General features: G+C 41.9%; 1 protein-coding gene across 1 annotated transcript in view; it reads right to left on the reverse strand.

The window, feature by feature from the left end:
- Positions 1–1048: 1048 nt before the first annotated feature.
- The window catches only part of dock8 (dedicator of cytokinesis 8), an 82498-nt gene continuing 64404 nt past the window's right edge, over positions 1049–19142 (reverse strand). The window contains exons 41-48 of the mRNA XM_079553156.1: positions 17386–17517; positions 16939–17073; positions 15167–15256; positions 13567–13803; positions 13344–13487; positions 10356–10462; positions 3821–3991; positions 1049–1830 (exon numbers count right to left, since the gene is read on the reverse strand). Coding sequence (XP_079409282.1) covers positions 1779–1830; positions 3821–3991; positions 10356–10462; positions 13344–13487; positions 13567–13803; positions 15167–15256; positions 16939–17073; positions 17386–17517 — 1068 coding nt within the window. The 3' untranslated portion in view covers positions 1049–1778. The remainder of the gene's footprint in view (positions 1831–3820; positions 3992–10355; positions 10463–13343; positions 13488–13566; positions 13804–15166; positions 15257–16938; positions 17074–17385; positions 17518–19142) is intronic.

Here is a 19142-nt window from a genome sequence, read left to right on the forward strand (position 1 = left end):
GATTTTGTGAGAAGCAAATGAATGCAGATGGAAATTAAAAATATCAAAACAGATATAAGGATGCATTATCCCGCTTATACCATGGTCCCGCCAAGTGAAACTATTCATTGGGGCCTGTTTGCATATTTGCATATTTTTGTTGTTGAGATCTGTTGAGTTATTTCACTCTTTAATCAGTTTTACCTAAAAGTAGTTCCAGCTCAGTTGTTTATCGTTACTATGGAAACACCGTTATCACACCTTCCAGCCAATCAGAATCGAGTATTCACCCAGACCATGGTATAACTCAAACTAATGAATCACACCTTAATAGTAAGCGACATAATGGTTTGATGAATAACAGTAGTCTTAAATGCTCATATAAATGTGCATAAATTAAATTTTATTTAGCTGCTTTATGATCACTGTACAGACATGTTAAAATGACGTAAAAATACAACATAGACGTACTGATGAACAGTACATGAAATGAAAATCCAGTGGTTGAGTGCCATTAATTTAACACAAAAAAGCTCTACATTATGTGTTCTTGCAAAATGAATTAAAACAAACAATACCCACCGAAGTATTAACATGTTTAATGTACTATACTAAAATGTGTTGTACCTGGAAGCACATAGGAAAGATTGAGGCCTTCATTTGAGACCTTACGATTAATACAGTAGGCATCGCAACGTACAATTCAAAATAACTCTTTCTGGAATGTTCTCTATTATCAAAGTAAACATATTCCACATTATACATAATATATATGTATATATATTATATTGCAACTCTAGTTATTAAGGACATTTGGCACGGGTGTTGTAAGAACATGGCTTATTTACAAAAAGGTTTAAAATAAAACAGGCAGATTACTAAATATCAGGTAAAATTATTGCTATTCTTTTGGAAGTAAAACAAGGAAAATAAACAATACTTTCATAAATCTTTGTAAACAAACTATTTTCTCTGTACAAAATATAAAATTATACTGAAAAATGGTGTTACTTAGATGATTTGAAGTCTACAGATAAATCTTAGATATAATCCATGATTTGAGCTTTTCAAAGTAGTCTGCTAAACAAGGGCGTTTGACTGGATTGAACACCAACTTCTAGACGACTTTGAGCTGACACAAACATTATAATCAATAGGCAAAAGATTACCGGCTGGTTTAAATCTTGCCAAACTAAAACGAATGAGAATGGTGTTAGGTTTTGACACTGAAATTGGTCTCTCTGTTTTACCTGTGCAATCCACCAACTGCTTTTGCTGCACTCACCAGCATACATTATGTTGAAATGCCCAAAGAGAAATTTTCTGAGGCACACAGCATAGCAAAATCATCTATCATCATAGAATACAAAGTGGTTTTCGTACAGCACAAAAATATGCTCTTACATATATTAGAAGCACATACATATTCACAAAGTGGACACGTAGGATCCTGGGCTAGCCTTGTCTCGTCGTAAGAGGGAAAGTTTGCAGCACTATCAGGATAAGTGTAGAAATAATACAGCATTTGACTATTAGGCCGTGTGAAATTCCCAATAAGCTACGTAATGCTTTAGGAATTCCAACTGTAACTCGCAACCGTGAGATTACGAGATGACACAAAACACTATTGCATCGCACACTTATTGAAAACGTGATTGCGCGACCGCCAAATGTTGGAAACCACGTTCTGCAGAAGAGTATCACAAACGCCTTTCATCTCCTGGTTTCAGTTTCTTCCTCTGCAGCGTGACGGCCTCATCTTCCTCTTCATAGCAGCGCAGGAGAAGAGCTGCTGCGTCTCACGAGTTTTCTTCAGCAGCGCGGCGGAAACTGAGGCGTTTGAAGGAATCCCTTTGTGCCGGTGAGGACAGGAGATAGGAGGAGAAGGAGTGATGGAGACAGACAGTGAGTAATAGGAGGGAAGGGAGACACAGGTGGGAGTAGAGGTGGACAAGAATGTCAGAGATTAGATTAAAATTCGAAGTTGTACATTTATATATGATATAAAACCAATACAGGAGCGGTTCTATATTGTCCTTTGTTGTCCACTCTTGTTATCGTTGTGTGTGTATGTGATCACTGTTCTCGTCCTTCTCTCTCTGTACATAGTCTGTATATAGTGTCTCTGTATGTTTTTACTAACTTGTGTGTAACACCAACCTGCCAGGGGGTCTGCAGATGGAAATGCAGAAGGCTATAATCTAGCATATTTACATTTGTGAAAATGTAAAGGGATACTTCAGGATTTTTGACATAGGGCCTCATTTCCTAGTTATCCAGAGTGTTGCTGATTTCTGGAGATATTTTTTTTTGTAATTCATGCAGTTCTTATATTTGAAGAGTTACGTGGCACTAGGCTAGAGCAAGGCTAGCGCATTTCTATGGTATCAGCTACAATGCATTAAAAACAGTCTTACACACTCCAATTGTCACATGTAAAGCCCTTTGTGACTATGTCTGTGAAAGGCGCTATATAAATAAATAAAGATCCACAGTACCCCTGAGGCAAGTCACTTATAACACCAGACTAATGATATAAATGTCTGTGTCGATAGAATATTTTTTGCAATATAACTGACCTTGCATTTTGAGGGACTATCTTCTAGCAGATCACTCCGCCGCCACATAGCTTATACAACCATGAAGCTGATGCTGCTCAAATATAAGGTATTTTAAATGCAAAATGGTTAAAATTACTCTATCGACACAAACATTTATATGGTTAGTCTGGTGTTATAAGTGATTTGACTCAGGTGCACTGTGGAGCGGGTCAGACTGTTTTTAATGCAGGCTAGCTGATACCATAGAAATGCGCTAACCTTGCATTAGCCTAGCGCCACGAAACTCTTCAAATATAAGAACTGCTTGAATTACAAAAAAAATATCTCCAGAAATCAGCAACACTCTGGAAATGAGGCCCTATGTCAAAAATCTTGAAATATCCCTTTAATATGTACCGTCCCTCCTTTTAAAACAATAACATAAAATTAATATTTGAAAGCAAAGGGAAATATAGGCTAATATAAGAATCACATGCATTTCAGATAAAGTTTGTGGAGGTCTAAACGACAGGGTTAAAATGTTTTATACATAGCATGCAGTAATTCTGTTTTAGAATTATTTCATTGGAAATTCACTTGAAAGTTTATGTATTGGAAAGTCTGAAGGGTTACACAATTAATTGCAATATATTGAGTATTTCAGTTCTTATTTCAGTACTTACAAACCCTGCAGTGGGCAGCGCAAAGTCGTGTAAAGGCAAAAAAAAAAAGCAATTTCAGTGAAGGCAATTTGAGGATCAAAAGGATCTAAATTAATTTAGATTCCAAATAGAAAACTTGGGACCGGACTGCAGCCATGGGATAATTTCCATCCGTCGACCCCCATGGGCAATCTCAAACACACTCTCATTCATTCTGGCCTATTGTACATGTTTTTAGTGGTAGGGGAAACCGGAGTACCTGGAGGAAACCTACGCAGACATGGGGAGAAGTGAATCCACACAGGAAGAAGAAAAAGACTTCATCATGCAGGATCACTCACACATACATAAATGAAAGCAAACTCCTGGGTGAGTGAGCAACATAATAACATAACAAAATTCATAAAAAGTGCAGGCACAATATACAGCCTTTGAACTGTTCCGACTGAGTTCACCGTTGTTTTCTTCCAGCCGTCGATATTCGCAAAGGCTGCACGGACACAGCTATGGATCTATTTGTTCTCACTTTTCGTTGGTGTAGCAATCATATTGGCCAACGAAAAGATCAATGCTGTGTGTTTTTTCACCCCGTGGTCCGTTCAGATAGTATTGGCTGTTACCCACAGACGCTCTGTTTACCTGTTTTCCAGCCGTGGCCGGATGATGGGTTTATAAAGCTCGGGAATCTTCCTCTCCAGCATGGGCCTCAAGCTCTCGCGTAGGCGGTTGTAGTTCTTTTTCAGTTCGGACTGGTACTCTTTCTGGTCAGAGGTGATTAAGTGCTTATTCTTCTCCACTGCCTCTCCGCACCTACAGAGAATGGCACAGGAAGCACACGATTGTTATCACATCTTCGGCCAGTTGACTTTTAGTTCTTTTTTTTGACATTTTGCTTGTACAGAAATAACATGTTGATAACACTGTAACATGGTGCATAGGAATAACAAAGGATAATGCATTTTCTCTATGGATATTTGTTTATTATGATAGATCCATGGGATATTCATATTCCTTGCAAACAAAATATAATCTTTAGAGAAACACAATTTTCCACAGTTTTTTGCCATTTTCTGGTGGAATATGAACTTATTTATCACACATACATAAAGTCAAGTGTAAATCGGGACCATATGGATATTTTCTCACAGCAGATTGTTCAGTAGAAGTGAAAAAACAGCAGTTGTAGCTAGCGCTAGCTAACCGTTAGCATTAGCCCGATGCTAACATGTAGCATCAAGTTAGCATTCTCTGTTCTTCATGTATTTATGGGCTGTTGAACCACTTTGCTCCCCCCCATGTCTTTGTATCTATATTTTGTAGAAAACTATATTCATAATTCCATCCATCCATCCATTTTCTTCCGCTTTATCCGGGGCCGGGTCGCGGGGGCAGCAGTCTCAGCAGAGATGCCCAAACTTCCCGATCCACACACACCTCCTCCAGCTGTTCTGGGGGGCCCCCGAGGCGACACCAGGCCAGCTCGGAGACATAGTCCCACAACCGTGTCCTGGGTCTTCCACGAGGCCTTGTCCCACTAGGACATGCCTGGAACACCTCCCGCGGGAGGCGACCAGGAGGCATCCGAAACAGATGCCCGAGCCACCTCAGCTGGCTCCTTTCGACGTGAAGGAGCAGCGACTCTACTCCGAGCTCCTCCCGGGTTACTGAGCTCCTCACCCGATCTCGAAGGGTGCACCCAGCCACCCTGCGAAGGAAACTAATTTCGGCCGCTTGTATTCGCGATCTTGTCCTTTCGGTCATTACCCAAATCTCATGACCATAGGTGAGGGTGGGAACGTAGATCGCTCGGTAAATCGAGAGCTTTGCCCCCCGACTCAGCTCCCTCTTCACCACGACAGACCGATACAGCGACCGCATCACTGCTGACTCTGCACCGATCCGTCTGTCGATCTCACGCTCCATCCGTCCCTCACTCGTGAACAAGACCCCGAGATACTTGAACTCCTCCACTTGAGGTAAGGACTCCCCACCGACCTGAAGAGGGGAAGCCACCTTTTTCCGATGGAGAAACATGGCCTCGGATTTGGAGGTGCTGATCCTCATCCCGGCCGCTACACACTCGGCTGCAAACCGCCCCAGAGCGTGCTGAAGGTCCTGGTTTGTTGAAGCCATCAGAACAACATCATCCGCAAACAGCAGAGATGAGACTCTGAGGCTCCCAAACCGGACACCCTCCGTCCCCTCGCTGCGCCTAGAAATTCTGTCCATAAAAGTAATGAACAGAACCGGTGACAAAGGGCAGCCCTGGCGGAGACCAACACGCACCGGGAACAGGTCTGACTTACTGCCGGCAATGCGAGCCAAGCTCCTGCTGTGGTCATACAGGGAACGGACAGCCCTTAGCAGAGGGCCCCGGACCCCATACTCCCGGAGCACCCCCCACAGGGCACCACGAGGGACGCGGTCGAACGCTTTCTCCAGATCCACAAAACACATGTGGACTGGTTGGGCGAACTCCCACGAACCCTCGAGCACCCGATGAAGGGTATAGAGCTGGTCCAGTGTGCCACGACCAGGACGAAAACCGCATTGTTCCTCCTGGATCCAAGGTTCGACTATCGGCCGGATCCTCCTCTCCAGCACCCTGGAGTAGACCTTACCGGGGAGGCTAAGGAGGGTGATCCCTCTGTAATTGGAACACACCCTCGGATCCCACTTCTTAAAGAGAGGGACCACCACCCCGGTCTGCCAATCCAGGGGCACTGTCCCCGACCGCCACGCGATGTTGCAGAGACGTGTCAGCCAAGACAGTCCCACAACATCCAGAGACTTAAGGTACTCAGGGCTGATCTCATCCTCGGTGACTTCAGCCCTGGTGATGGGCGAGCCCACCTCCGAGTCCCCAGCCTCTGCTTCCTCATTGGAAGACGTGACGGCGGGATTGAGGACGTCCTCGAAGTACTCCTTCCACCGCCCGACGACATCCCCAGTCGAGGTCAGCAGCCCCCCACCCGCACTGTAAACAGTGTTGGTGAAGCACCGCTTCCCCCTCCTGAGGCGCCGGATGGTTTGCCAGAATCTCCTCGAGGCCGACCGATGGTCCTCCTCCATGGCTTCTCCGAACTCCTCCCAGACCCGAGTTTTTGCCTATGTGACCGCACGAGCTGCAGCACGCTTAGCCTGCCGGTACCTCTCAGCTGCCTCCGGAGTCCCACAAGCCAACAAGGCCAGGTAGGACTCCTTCTTCAGCTTGACGGCATCCCTTACTTCCGGGCGCCACCACCGGGTTCGGGGATTCCCGCCGCGAGAGGCACCAGAGACCTTACGACCACAACTGCGAGCAGCCGCATCGACAATGGAGGAGGAGAACATAGTCCACTCGGACTCCATGTCCCCAGCCTCCCTCGGAATCTGGGTGTTATATTCATAATTCAGCATTTGTTAAAGTAGTTTTTGAATAATTAGAGAAAGTTTAGATTTTTCTCCAAATTGTTTTCCCCCTTAACTGTTTTATAGAGTTCGGGAATGTGACGTCATATCACTAAGCATTATGGGATTAGCAGCAATTGTAAATTAATGGAGATTTTAAAAGTTAAAATACTGGAGTTATTGCTCACATTAAAACACTTGGACACCACAGTGTGTTAGATGTATTTACCAGCAGTAACTCTGCAGCTAACGGAGTTGTTCCACGACTTTTTTCTCCACTTTTTATACTGCTTTTAGCTAATGTTAGTCTATGGAAATGTATGCTAACAGCTGCAAAGATGGCGGATCTCCACGGTAACTGTGGACTTTCCCGAACTCTATAGCCAGAGATGCTGTCTGTATCTATGTGAAATAATCTTAAGATTCTAGAACCTATTTCTTCTAAAATCTGAAAAAGAAAAACTTTTCTTTTACTGCTACATATCCTTAAACTTATAAAGCAGCGAAGATCTCCCTGTTCCCCTGAAAAACCACAGACTTAAGCTGTCTATCACTGACAAGGCCATTATTAATTCCAGTCAAGTGTGAGTCAGCAGTTTAAACGCCCTCAGGTCTTTAGTGCTAAGAAAAAAACCTTCGGAAAAATGTAAGCCTTTAACAGTATTTCAAACAGAGAGAAGTTATGGGGTCTTCTTACAGATTTGTGTCACATATACATTATAATGGGCAATGCAGAGACAGGAGGGAGTCCAAGAAACAGGGATGATTGGTAACACATGTCAAGTTTATCTCTTAGGCTTTAATGGGGCTAATATGGAAATGTCCGGAAATAGTATACAGTAGGAAGTGAGGTATTAAAGGCAGTGGAGTTACAGGGGGAAACAACTTATCTAAATGCAAATTATAGATCACTACAAAGATAGAGGAGGAGGTAATGAGCTGATTTTGTTGAGATTATCATTAAGACTAAGCCAGCAATGGAAATAAAAGCATGTGGAAGAACAACAATTTTAGGAAGAAGCATTAGCGAGATGTCTGTAAAAAGTCCTATTGTACAGTAAAGGGGCTGGATGCAAGTTGGCCATTATATACTCACTACTGCCACCTCAGGCCATATGTGTAACTGCAGCTTCTATATTAAGCTTGTGCATGACGGCAGTTCGGACCCGAAGTGACACCTTTTTGAATGACAGTGCAGGATTTTAGAGGCAGTTGTGGTGAACAGGTCTGGGCTCATTCTACACGTTAGGACAGGGGTAGGCAACGTCAGGCCCGCGGGCCAAATCCGGCCCTCCAGCACAGAACCTCTGGCCCTCAAGATGATTTTGAGAAACATTATTATGCAAATAAGAGATCAAATTCCTTTTACAGTACTCTAAAAATGGAAGAAATAGTGTCAGTATTTTAAAAATGGCCTGGCAGAAAATCCCACTTGGTCCTACAGTATGTAACGTAAAACATTGCCATTCTCAACTGGTGGGTCGCAGAACCTTTTTCAGTGGGTCGCAAGTCTATAGGAAACTTTTTTTCAATATTTTCCCTCTGAAACTGCATGGAATTTCAGATTTAAAGGCATATCTACTGCTTGTTCAATAAAAACTTATGTGGGAAAACACAATATTTTGTACGATATATGACAAATAAAGGTTTTATTTTGGTTATTTGGGCCTGATTTTTTGCAGAAAAAAGTTCAATTTAATACATCCTGAATAATGTTTCTTTTCTTTTTTTTCCACACATGGCGTGCAGCCCTACCAAAGATCTCTCACTCATTCTGAATCATTTTACTCAGAAATGTAAACAATGATACATAATTTCCAAAGTCAAAACTGGTGACTAAAGAGCAGGTTTTTTTCTAACACGTCTGTCCATTGGCATACTGAGGGTCCAGTTCCTGCTCGCCAAGGATTCACGAAAACAAACCTATCTGAAATTACAGTAAATATTTGTCAACCTGCTTGTAGCAATCAGGGCCGCCGGAATGTGACATGAGGCTGGGAAAATGAAAACAACCTTCAGGAGGCAAACACACACTGCCCGTGAGATGAAGGCACGCACAGGCACATCAGCTCACAGCTATTACAGAAATAGTGTGGAGGGACAGTTTCAAAATGCCTGATCAATATATCCGTGTTATGAAATATTGAGACTTTTGTCACAGACCTGGCTGCCATGAGGAGGCTGGAGAAGAAGGCTATGACATCTTATTACCTTTTACTCACATTGTTTAAACAAAGGAGGGTTCATAGAGAGAAAGTTGTGAAGGAACAGAGTCACCTGAAATTTATCCAGCTCATGAACTGTCCCACAATAGGCATGATTCAGTCCAATCAATCAAAACAGTTGGATTAGCTTGACTTTAAAGGGAGTATACAGAGTTTAAAAATGTCAAAATGATGTATTTTCCTCCTCCTACATGTTCCAACAATGTTCTAATGTGTAGAATGACCTGTTCACCACAACTGCCTCTAAAATCCTGCACTGTCACTCAAAAAGGTGTTACTTCGGGTCCGAATTGCCATCATGCATGAGCTTAATATAGAAGGTGCAGTTACACGTATGAGCTGAGTGGTGAGTATAAAATGGCTAACTTGCATCTAGCCCCTTTAAGTCGATGTTTTGCCACAGACCATGTAGCTTCTGCGAGGGTAGAATGGTGTCCCAGAGGATGTTTTATCGCTCTATCTTTCATTAAATCAGAATTTAGCAGATATTGCTTTGTGTTACATTGCCCACTACTCCATCTTGTGGGACACCGTCACTGCCTAATAAGCCTTGAAGAAGCATTCATGGCAAAACATCGGCTTACACTGGGTATTACGCTTTTTGCAGCAATTTGGTAACAATCCCAAACACATCTTTATCACAATCGTACACTTTGTTGGTTAGAAAATAATGTATTGATCAAAACAGCTGAAACAATATCCGGTAGTTTCACTTCCTGGTTTTCACGCGATCTCACCGTAAGCCCCTCCCATACCCCCCCTCCTCTTGCTCCCAAACAATTTTCTTCCACTTTTCCCTTTTCCAGGTCGTGGGGGCAGTTGTTGTCCTTATGGCTCCTCCTGCAGGTGTTGGGTCCACAGAAGGACGGCCTCATGGTTCTCAGGCCCGGTCTCTCATAAGGGGCTTCTGAACTGCTCTTTGTCTGACCCGTCACCTAGAACCTGTTTGCCAGACCCTACCAGGGGCCCCAAGCCCCCGACAACAGAGCTCCAGGATCATTCAGGTGCTCAAACCCCTCCACCATGTGAAGGTGGCGGTTCCAGGAGGGCATGTTCTTTTTTTATTAAAAAAAAAAAACATAATTATAACTTATTGTAACTTAGAGTGCTCAAAAAGTCAATTCAGCAAAATACACCCTTAAAAGCTGCAACAAAAATTTAAAATGGAACTTGTTTTCAAAGACTGTTCGCTAAATTTGAAAGAGAAAACCACCCCTGAAGCTAATTTTGTAAATAAATAAACTATGATTTGGAATAATTTGTATTTTCAGACTCTTGGCCACTCTTTCATCCTCCCACACTAATTGCATACACATTACCGACTCCTAAAGGCTTTGTCACTTCAAATCTTTAGAAACCTCCTCTTCTCTGAAAACTCTTTGAGCAATTGTTCCCTGCTTCCACCCACTCCCTCTGTGCCATGTTCCAGAAACAATAAGTAGAAGTGCTAGCGTTGGTCACATAGCTCTTTTAGGATTATAGATCACCATAAAAGGGACCTGCCATAGGATGTGGTGGGCTATATGTTATTAGGTGGGCTCACTTTGATCAGAACTTACCTCATTATGAACTCTTTGAAACACAGGCGCAGTTTATTGTGGTGACGGAACAGCTTGGGGTCTGCTGGGATCTCATTCAGGAAGACCTGGGCCACCTCTAACGGGCCCTACCAAACAATGAGACAAAGAGAGCGAAAGCTTAAAAACAGAGGGAGGAAGGAAGGAGTGAAGCAGGGGAAGGGGACGAACATGCTCTTGATTTCGGCGTAGGGGAGCAGGCTCGCTAACTGAATGTTTAATGTATCCAGGGATCGGTTACACAACGACGGGGGCGCATGAATGTCAATGTCAATGATGATACACAGACACTAGTAAATAAAACATTTGAGACAGCTAAAGGTGATAATGGAGGTTTGTGCCCAGAGACGATTAAGCTTCTCAGTCCTTATAATGAAAACAACTTCGGTTTTCAGCATCTGACAATACTCGATGCCAAATCATACCAGGTGGAGATTTTATCTTAAACAAAATGAACATATGATCCAAACCAGCATAGTATAAACTCAAATGCAAACATGAGAGCCAAGTAAGGGGCGACAGTGGTGCAGATGGTAGAGCGGGTCGTCTCATGATCGGAAGGTCAGGGGTTCGAATCCAGGCTCTTGCAGGTGCAAACTGTCGTTTATCCTTGGGCAAGACACTTCACCCAATGCCTATGTGTGGTGGTCAGAGGGACCACCACACATAGGCCTCGCTTCTGTCAGTCTACCCCAGGGGCATCTGTGTAGCTTACCACCAGCAGCATGGAGTGAATGAACCCTCCCTTTCATGTGTGAAGTGTTTTGGGTGTGACTTGTGTCATATGAAAAGCTCTATACAAATAAGACTCCCTTCCCTTTCAATACATTTGTTGATTGGCCTAACTCTAAACCAGGGGTGTCAAACTCATTTTAGGTCGCGGGCCGAAATTTAGCTCCCACGCTGGATCCTCAAAGTACTACATAGTAGTCATTATTCATGCACTCCACACTCAGTGGTGGTAAGATGTTATTGAAGCCACAGCCGCCCCCTGGGGCAGACTGTCCATTTACCATGTGGCTAAATAATGTGTTGTTCATATCCTGAGCTCTTATTATGTCAGTGCCCTCTGCTGGACACGTGTGGAACTCTTTCCTTTTTTTAATTGAATGCCTCCTAGTGGCTAGAATGAGCATTCTGGTTATTCTTGAAAAATTGGGCTAGAGACTTACTTTTTTTCACATACTAATTTATGCTCTACAGGGCAGGGGCCTGATTAAATCATCTCGCGGGGCCGTATGTTTGACACCCCTGCTCTAAACCGATATCCTGAACTGCACTGATTAGTTATCTGGACATTTGTGGGTTTTTTTTCAAGATAATACTTTATTGTCCCCATATTGAAATGTGGCCGGTATTTATTTAACCATTATTAAAGACAAATAAAACATTTGATTTGTGTTCTTGTTTTAGGGCAGATGGTTCGCTGACTTCCTATGAAATGCAACATAAGCCACAATGTTCTTCCACAAGAACATGTGGAAGGAATGGAAGCAGCTATGATTCCCTTCCTCTTGCATGGCTAATGTCACCACTGGCCCGGAATACAGGCAGCATTTGGCTTTCATTTGCACAGTATGAGATCTTGTTATCTAAACTTATATCCATCATAAAACCACAGCACGCTCGGAAACGCGCATGTATGCGACGGGCGCAGTTAAACAACTCTGATTAGCTACATAAACGCGTCGCGCACACATTGGACAAACGCCGCCTCCGTCGCCTCTTGCTCTTGATTACCGCCGAGACTTATATGTTTACGAAGCTGCCTAGCATTAGTGTTATGTATACGAGCGTCAGGCCGGAGCGAGGGACCTGTCAGATTAGACGCTGGAAGATAGAGCAGAGAGGGAGGGGTGGAACACAGACACAGTCGTAGCTCGTTCATTATGACTCCAACATCGGGACCTGGAAGCGATCAGATCAAAGGGACCTCCGGTTTAGCATGCCGCCCCGCGCACACATGAAAGGGAAGAAGAGGCCATGAAGAGACCATGAACTGACGTTTTAACTAAATCAGTAGAAAAGCAAAGGAAGGATTAGGGTTATGGATGAGGTGCGGACTTTGAAGTGTGATCGCTGTCATGTCTCCTACCTGCACCCTGTTCCTACAATGGAAGCGGCACGTGATAAGATAAACAGAGCTGAATTATGGAGCCTCCCCGCGCAGGAAATGGGACGTAATACAAAGTGCAATCATTTTAGAAGAGCACTCATCAGGTGAGCCGGCCTCTTGAGTAGGTGAATATTCCGATTTCAGTATGGGTAGGTATTTGCAGTGTCGGGTATTAGAAGAGCACGGAAAATTGACTCTGTGCACAACTTCAAATCATAACAACGCCTCCCAAGAAGTAACTTCCTGTTTCGATCCAGCGCACCAAAATAAAAGCACCATGAAAAGATCATGCCAATTGTGTGGTTTGGAGATCAACTTCCTCACTGTCAGAAACTAGAACTATCCATCGTCAACCTGCACAAGTGCCACTAACTTTGCGTCCGAAATTTTGTAATAATAATAATAATACATCAAACTTGTATAGCGCTTTTTTGGACACTCAAAGAGGCTTTACATGGGGGATAAAACAAAACAAAAAAGGGGTTTAAGGAAAAGCTAGTTTGAACAAGTGGGTTTTGAGTACTGATTTGAAGGTTGGTAGTGAGTCAGAGTTTCTAATGGCTCAGTCCCCCAAGGTCCGTCAGGTGGGTTGGTGTTGTTGCAGGAGATCGGTGAGATAGGGCGGGCCAGGTTATGGAGGGATTTGTAGGTGAGGAGGAGGAGCTTGTATTGAATACGATATTGAACAGGGAGCCAGTGGAGCTGAGGACGGGGGTGATGTGTTCTCGGGACCGGGTGTGGGTGAGGAGGCGGGCAGCAGTGTTTGGAGATGGGTGGTGGGAAGTCCGTAGAGGAGGCTATTGCAGTAGTCGAACTCAAATTTTGAACTCAAATGTTGTGAATTCAGTTTTTACCTGGTTAACCGTGGCTCCCACAGAACCTTGTAGCACCATTTGCAGCATCTTAGCATCTGGTTGCTCTCTGTGTGTGGCAACCGCTAGCTCTCTTGTTTTTTTCTGCATGTCCTCTATGGCAACCTCAATCGGAGTTAGGTCGAACTAAAAAGCAAATTAGTGCACAATACATTAGCATTTTTGAACAGTGTTGAAATCTAAGGTGTTTTTTTTTGTAAAGTACCTCCTCTTTCTGGATGACATTGATGCGTGTTTTCACGTAGGGAAAGGCGTGCATGGTGGTGAGTATGGTTTTCCTCTTGTACTGCTCGTTGAGCTCCCCCCGCGGCCGCCCGCTCTTGGTGAACGGCGTGGTGTACATGAAGCGCCGTAAATTGAAGTTTTTCTCAAAGTTGGTCATTCGGTCTTTCATTTCGTAGTCGTCAAAGTAGGGCTCCACGAAAGTGATTTGGATGTATGCCTGCATAGGAGGAGAAAACATTGCATTTCAATCGATTCAACAGCAGGGGAGAAACAAAGCTCGTGTGAGTTTACGCTGAGAGCTGTTATGCAGAGAGGACGATCGTTCCACGGCCAAAACAAAGTTGATACACTTTCTACCATACCATAAGCAATCATTTTGGTTAAGATCATTGTAGTCAGTCCATAAATGCTTAATTTTACAGGATAACAATTAATACAGTAGATGAGGGAATAATTGTTATCATTAGACTATGGGATGACACGTGACATGGTAATAGGATGGAATTAGCATGTTAAATGGGGTTATTACTGAGCTGTAAAGTAAAGTGCCACGGATAATGCAGTCTCCACAATATTTCTAAAAACCCGATTCCATTAAAATAACACCATCTGGCCAAGCATTTTTCTCATATATACATAAATAAATAATAAATAAAATGGCTGAGAGGAAAAATTCAGCTTGTACTAATGAACTGTATGTGAGCCTTTGTACATCCGTTCCCTCCACCCACCAACATGGCAACCAGGTCACTTTATGTCTCATCATTTATTTATCCACCTGATCGTCATCCATTATTAAAGACAAAAGAACAATTAAAACATGACGGATGAGCAACATACGTTATTAACCCCTTAATCCCCACCTTAACCAAGCACATATTCTCCAGTTTGGCTTTACCAAAATACAAAAGCTTCTTGAAAAAAAAGCATCAGAATAGCGACAAAACCACGAAAAAAGAGCTACTAAAAGTGACAAAAAAGCTAAAAAAAAAAAAAAAGTGACAAAAATGTGATGAAAACACAGAAAAAAAACAGAAGAGGAACAAAAAAGTGACATAAAAAGTGATAAAGAAAAGTCAAAAAAGGGTATCACTTTATTTTACACTACCTTAGTACAGTGTAATGTGCTCTGTAATAATCTGTAATAAATTGTACCTATGTTGTACGTACACAATGGAGTAACTTGTATTAGTACTTTGTAAGTACATAATGTAATAGGGCACGAAATCCTTAGGGCTAGGGCTTAAGTTTAGGGTTAGAGTCAGAATTTTGTCTTATTACATAATTACATATTATTTCATTGTGTATCTAACCCACAGGTACAAGTTATTACACATTGGTACAAAGCCCATTACACAGTACTAAATTTAGTTAGGTACAATGTATCAAGAGTACTGTAAAATAAAGTGTTACCCAAAAAAGTGACAACACAGTGGGAAAAAAGATCAGTTCTGTAGGTCTTAGCTTTCAAATGAGGCGTAACACTGGCCACTGTAAGCTCCAATCAAGAAGCTTGTAGATTTAGATAAAGAAAGAAAATGCACTCAGTTAAAGTGGGGGTTAAGAGGTTAAACAGTCACCTTATTGGGGTTCAGTCTTGTCCTGTCCACCGGCGAAGAATCCTTGATCATGACCAGAGTGTCATCTCCGAAACACTGACTGTAGAAATTCTGAGAGATAAAAAAAGAAGGAGTAATAAATATGTTGTTTTTTTATGCTTCCCACTGTTCGTTGTTATGCATTACATGAACTTTATGCATCGCCTCCATTGGTGTGGGCTTTTTAATTAAACATGGCCCAGTTTAAGAGCTTTGAAAGTTCAAAGCCGCTCTTTTAGAGTCACTCATTGGTTTGATGTATTGGAGGCAGATGTTCACAGTGATTTGCTCGGCGCTTGACCCGTGTGCCCCAGACTGAGACGTATGATCACTTAAGGTAACAAGATGGTTTTGTCAATCGTCATGTCGGGGCTTGAGGTTCTATGTTGAGCTTTATTCTGTTTTTCTACATTAGACACATTGGCCTCTGTATTTTTTTGGCATTGTATCTTAAAATAATGTACGCTACTGGGCAAAAGTTTGGAAACACTTTCTATGAATCGGCTTTTGTTCATATTCAACACTACTTACATTGTGTGATTCTCATTGAAGGCATTAAACTATGAATGAACACATGGAATAATGTAGTAGTCCGGTTCACTATGTAATTTCGCTAGATTATTGTGAAGAATATCAAAACTATACATTTTGAAAACTTTATTAAAGGGACTATACAAAGTTTAAAAATGTTTAAATTAAGTATTTTCCTCCCCTACATGTTCCAACAATGTCCTAATGTGTAGAAAGAGCCCAGACCTGTTCACCACAACTGCCTCTAAAATCCTGCACTGTCACTCAAAAAGGTGTTAATTCGGGTCCAAAGTGCCGTCATGCATGAGCTTAATATAGAAGGTGCAGTTACACGTATGACCTGAGGTGGCAGTAGTGAGTATAAAATGGTGAACTTGCATCTAGCCCCTTTAAAAGGGACTATACAGAGTTTAAAATTGTTCAAATTAAGTATTTTCTTCCCCCTACATGTTCCAGCAATGTCCTAATGTGTAGAATGAGCCCAAGCCTGTTTCCATTTGCTTTGATATGTCAAAACAAATTGTGCGATAATAGCGATAACATTTATACGGGGAGTAAAATTTGGCAGAAAACTTAATTTGGTCGTTCTAATCAAAAAAAGTAAATGAAACCCTTGTCATATGTTTCATGGAGTTACCGTAGCGATGACCAGAACTCCCCAATTTACTCTAATGGAAAAATTGTATAATTGCTCAGTTTTACCAAATGACAAAGTCAAATGGAATGAAAATTCTCATCGCTTATATTTGGAGAAAAATCTAAACTTCTCTCAAATTATTCAAAAACTACTTTAAAAAACGCTGAAAAATTAAAATGAATATAGTTTTCTACTAAATAAAGATACAAAGACATGAAGAGGAGCAAAGTGGTTCAACAGCCCATAAATACATAAATAACGGAGAATGCTAACTTGATGCTACATATTAGCATCGGGCTAATGCTAACGGTTAGCTATCGCTAGCTACGACTGTCGTTTTTTCACTTCTACTGAACAATCTGCTGTGAGAAAATTTTCATATAGGCCCGATTGACACTTGACTTTATTTATATGTGATAAATAAGTTCATATTCCTCCAGAAAATGTTTAAAAAGAGGGAAAATTGTGTTTCTCTAAAGTATAAAAGGCAACGATTGACAAGGTTTATGTCACTTCAAATGCCATACTTTCCCATTCTGAACTTGAACAGCTTTGTGTTCTGCAAAAATGAGCTTTTCTCTCTCACCTCCAGTCGATGAGATATCTCGGGCAAATGCGTGATCGCCGGCTCTTTGTAGATAAACTCCCGCTCGTCCAAGTCCCCGAACGTGGACCCGTAAAAGGCCACGCGGAAATAGGTTCCAAACATCCTCTTATTGCCCTGCGGAAAAACAAGGAGCGCATTTGAATGTAAGACTGTAATCACTGCGGCATCGGTCTCATATTCCTGCCCATTATGTTAATAGCCCTTTATGAAGCCTTTATTGTGACGAACACTTTGATGGGCCGCACTCCCAATTCAATACGCCTTGGAGCCGCCCAAATTAAACCTAATCTTTCTCCGGAGCAGAGTAATCTTTATGGGCAACGCCTTGTCAAAAGTAAATTGAAAGAAATTGTGCGCCCTTCAAAGACATATTTGCGTGTGTACATTTCAATAGGCTTCTAACGGTTGATATGGGAAAGTTATTACCTTTTGAATGATGTTATCAAACGCCTTGTGCAGCTTATTGTGAGTAAGAGACAGCTTTCTGAAGTCTCGGTGTGCTTCCAGGATTGGGACAATGATCTTGTAGACTTCATTCACAGCTTCGTAAAGACCTCCCTGAAAACACATCCATCAGCATGTTTAGGATACATCTGTCTATCTGTGGCATAGGTATTTTTAGCAGATTATTAAGTTGAAGGAATGTAAAGCATAGACTACAATAATATTGGAAACAAACTGTGTATTAATATTTGGTGACTTGGTAAAGGTGAAGGACAAAAAGGGAAGTGGGATGGATAAATAGAATGTATGACTTTGCAAGAGTGGAATGATTGAAAGGGACTATACAGAGTTTAAAAATGTTAAAATTATGTATTTTCCTCCCCCTACATGTTCCAACAATGTCCTAATGTGTAGAATGAGCTCAGACATGTTCACCACAACTGCCTCTAAAATCCTGCACTGTCACTCAGAAAGGTGTTAATTCGGGTCCGAAGTGCCGTCATGCACGATCTTTATATAGAAGGTGTAGTTACATGTATGACCTGAGGTGGCAGTAGTGAGTATAAAAGGGCTAACTTGCATCTAGCCCCTTTAAAGCAGTACTAAGTAACTCTTCCCCCTAGAGGCCATAAGCGCAACTGCAGGTGTAGTAGCAAGTTACGATTTTTTAATTCATTAATTGTCTTGGAGAGTAAATACTACGCTGACAGGAAAGGCGAAAGGGAGAGAGGGTTACTGTGCATCCAATTATACAACGGATTTTTTTTTTCTTCACTTTTTTTCACACACACACACCCGCAGTTAGCTTTGCCCGTTAGCATGTTAGCTTCTTCTTCGTGATTACATTAGTGTGTATTGCTTTCTCCGCACCGGGGGCAGTCAAGTTGCAAACATGGTTTTCTGGCCAGAGACACCAGGGGGAGATGAAAGACCCTCCAATCATCCCATAAACACTTGTATTACCCCCACTACGGAAAGGATTTATTAAGGTAAATAAGTTACTTAGTACTGCTTTAAGATAAGTATTGTCCCTTGTCTGCATCAATAACGTAATAATAATATACAGTATAAACATGTTTTTGTTGAGGATCTGCAGTTCATAAAAGCTGTGTGCCAAATGAACATTATGTAAATAAACATAATAGCAGTAAAAACACCTTATTTGTTACAGTAAGCTTAGGTGAGTCCAGATTGGAAGCTTTGCTTCCGCAAATCTACCCCAGTGCAGCTGTGTCTACATCTATAGCTTCGGTTAAGTGCTATATACTGCATAATCTTTTGTTTATCTGCTTCTAAACTCTCTGTAGTTATGCTATTGTGTAATAATTTCATCACATCAAATGCATAACTGTTTATACAAATTACTTTGAGAACTTTGTTTCTCAGTGACTGTTATTCAAAATATCCCTATAACTAGATCAATAATAATAATAAACTTTGTGCTCCTTATCCATGAGGCTTGTCATCACTTGACAAAATTTTACTTTGACAAGTTCAAATAGTATTATTTGTGAAAGTAATTATAATCCTACGACGAATTTCAAATGTATCAAAATATTTTCAATAACTAAAACTAGTACAGGGACGATGTAAATCCACGCAGTGAAACATACAGATATAGATTAGCTCGGATGTGCAGTATGAAAGCTTGCAAGTGGTTAACACAGCAGCACAACTGCTCGGCACTTTTTCTGTGTCATGAGTTCACATCCCAGCTCCAACAAGCTGCTCCTCTTGTC

Source organism: Gobius niger (genome assembly GCF_951799975.1).
Source record: "Gobius niger genome assembly, chromosome: 1".
NCBI lineage: Eukaryota > Metazoa > Chordata > Actinopteri > Gobiiformes > Gobiidae > Gobius > Gobius niger.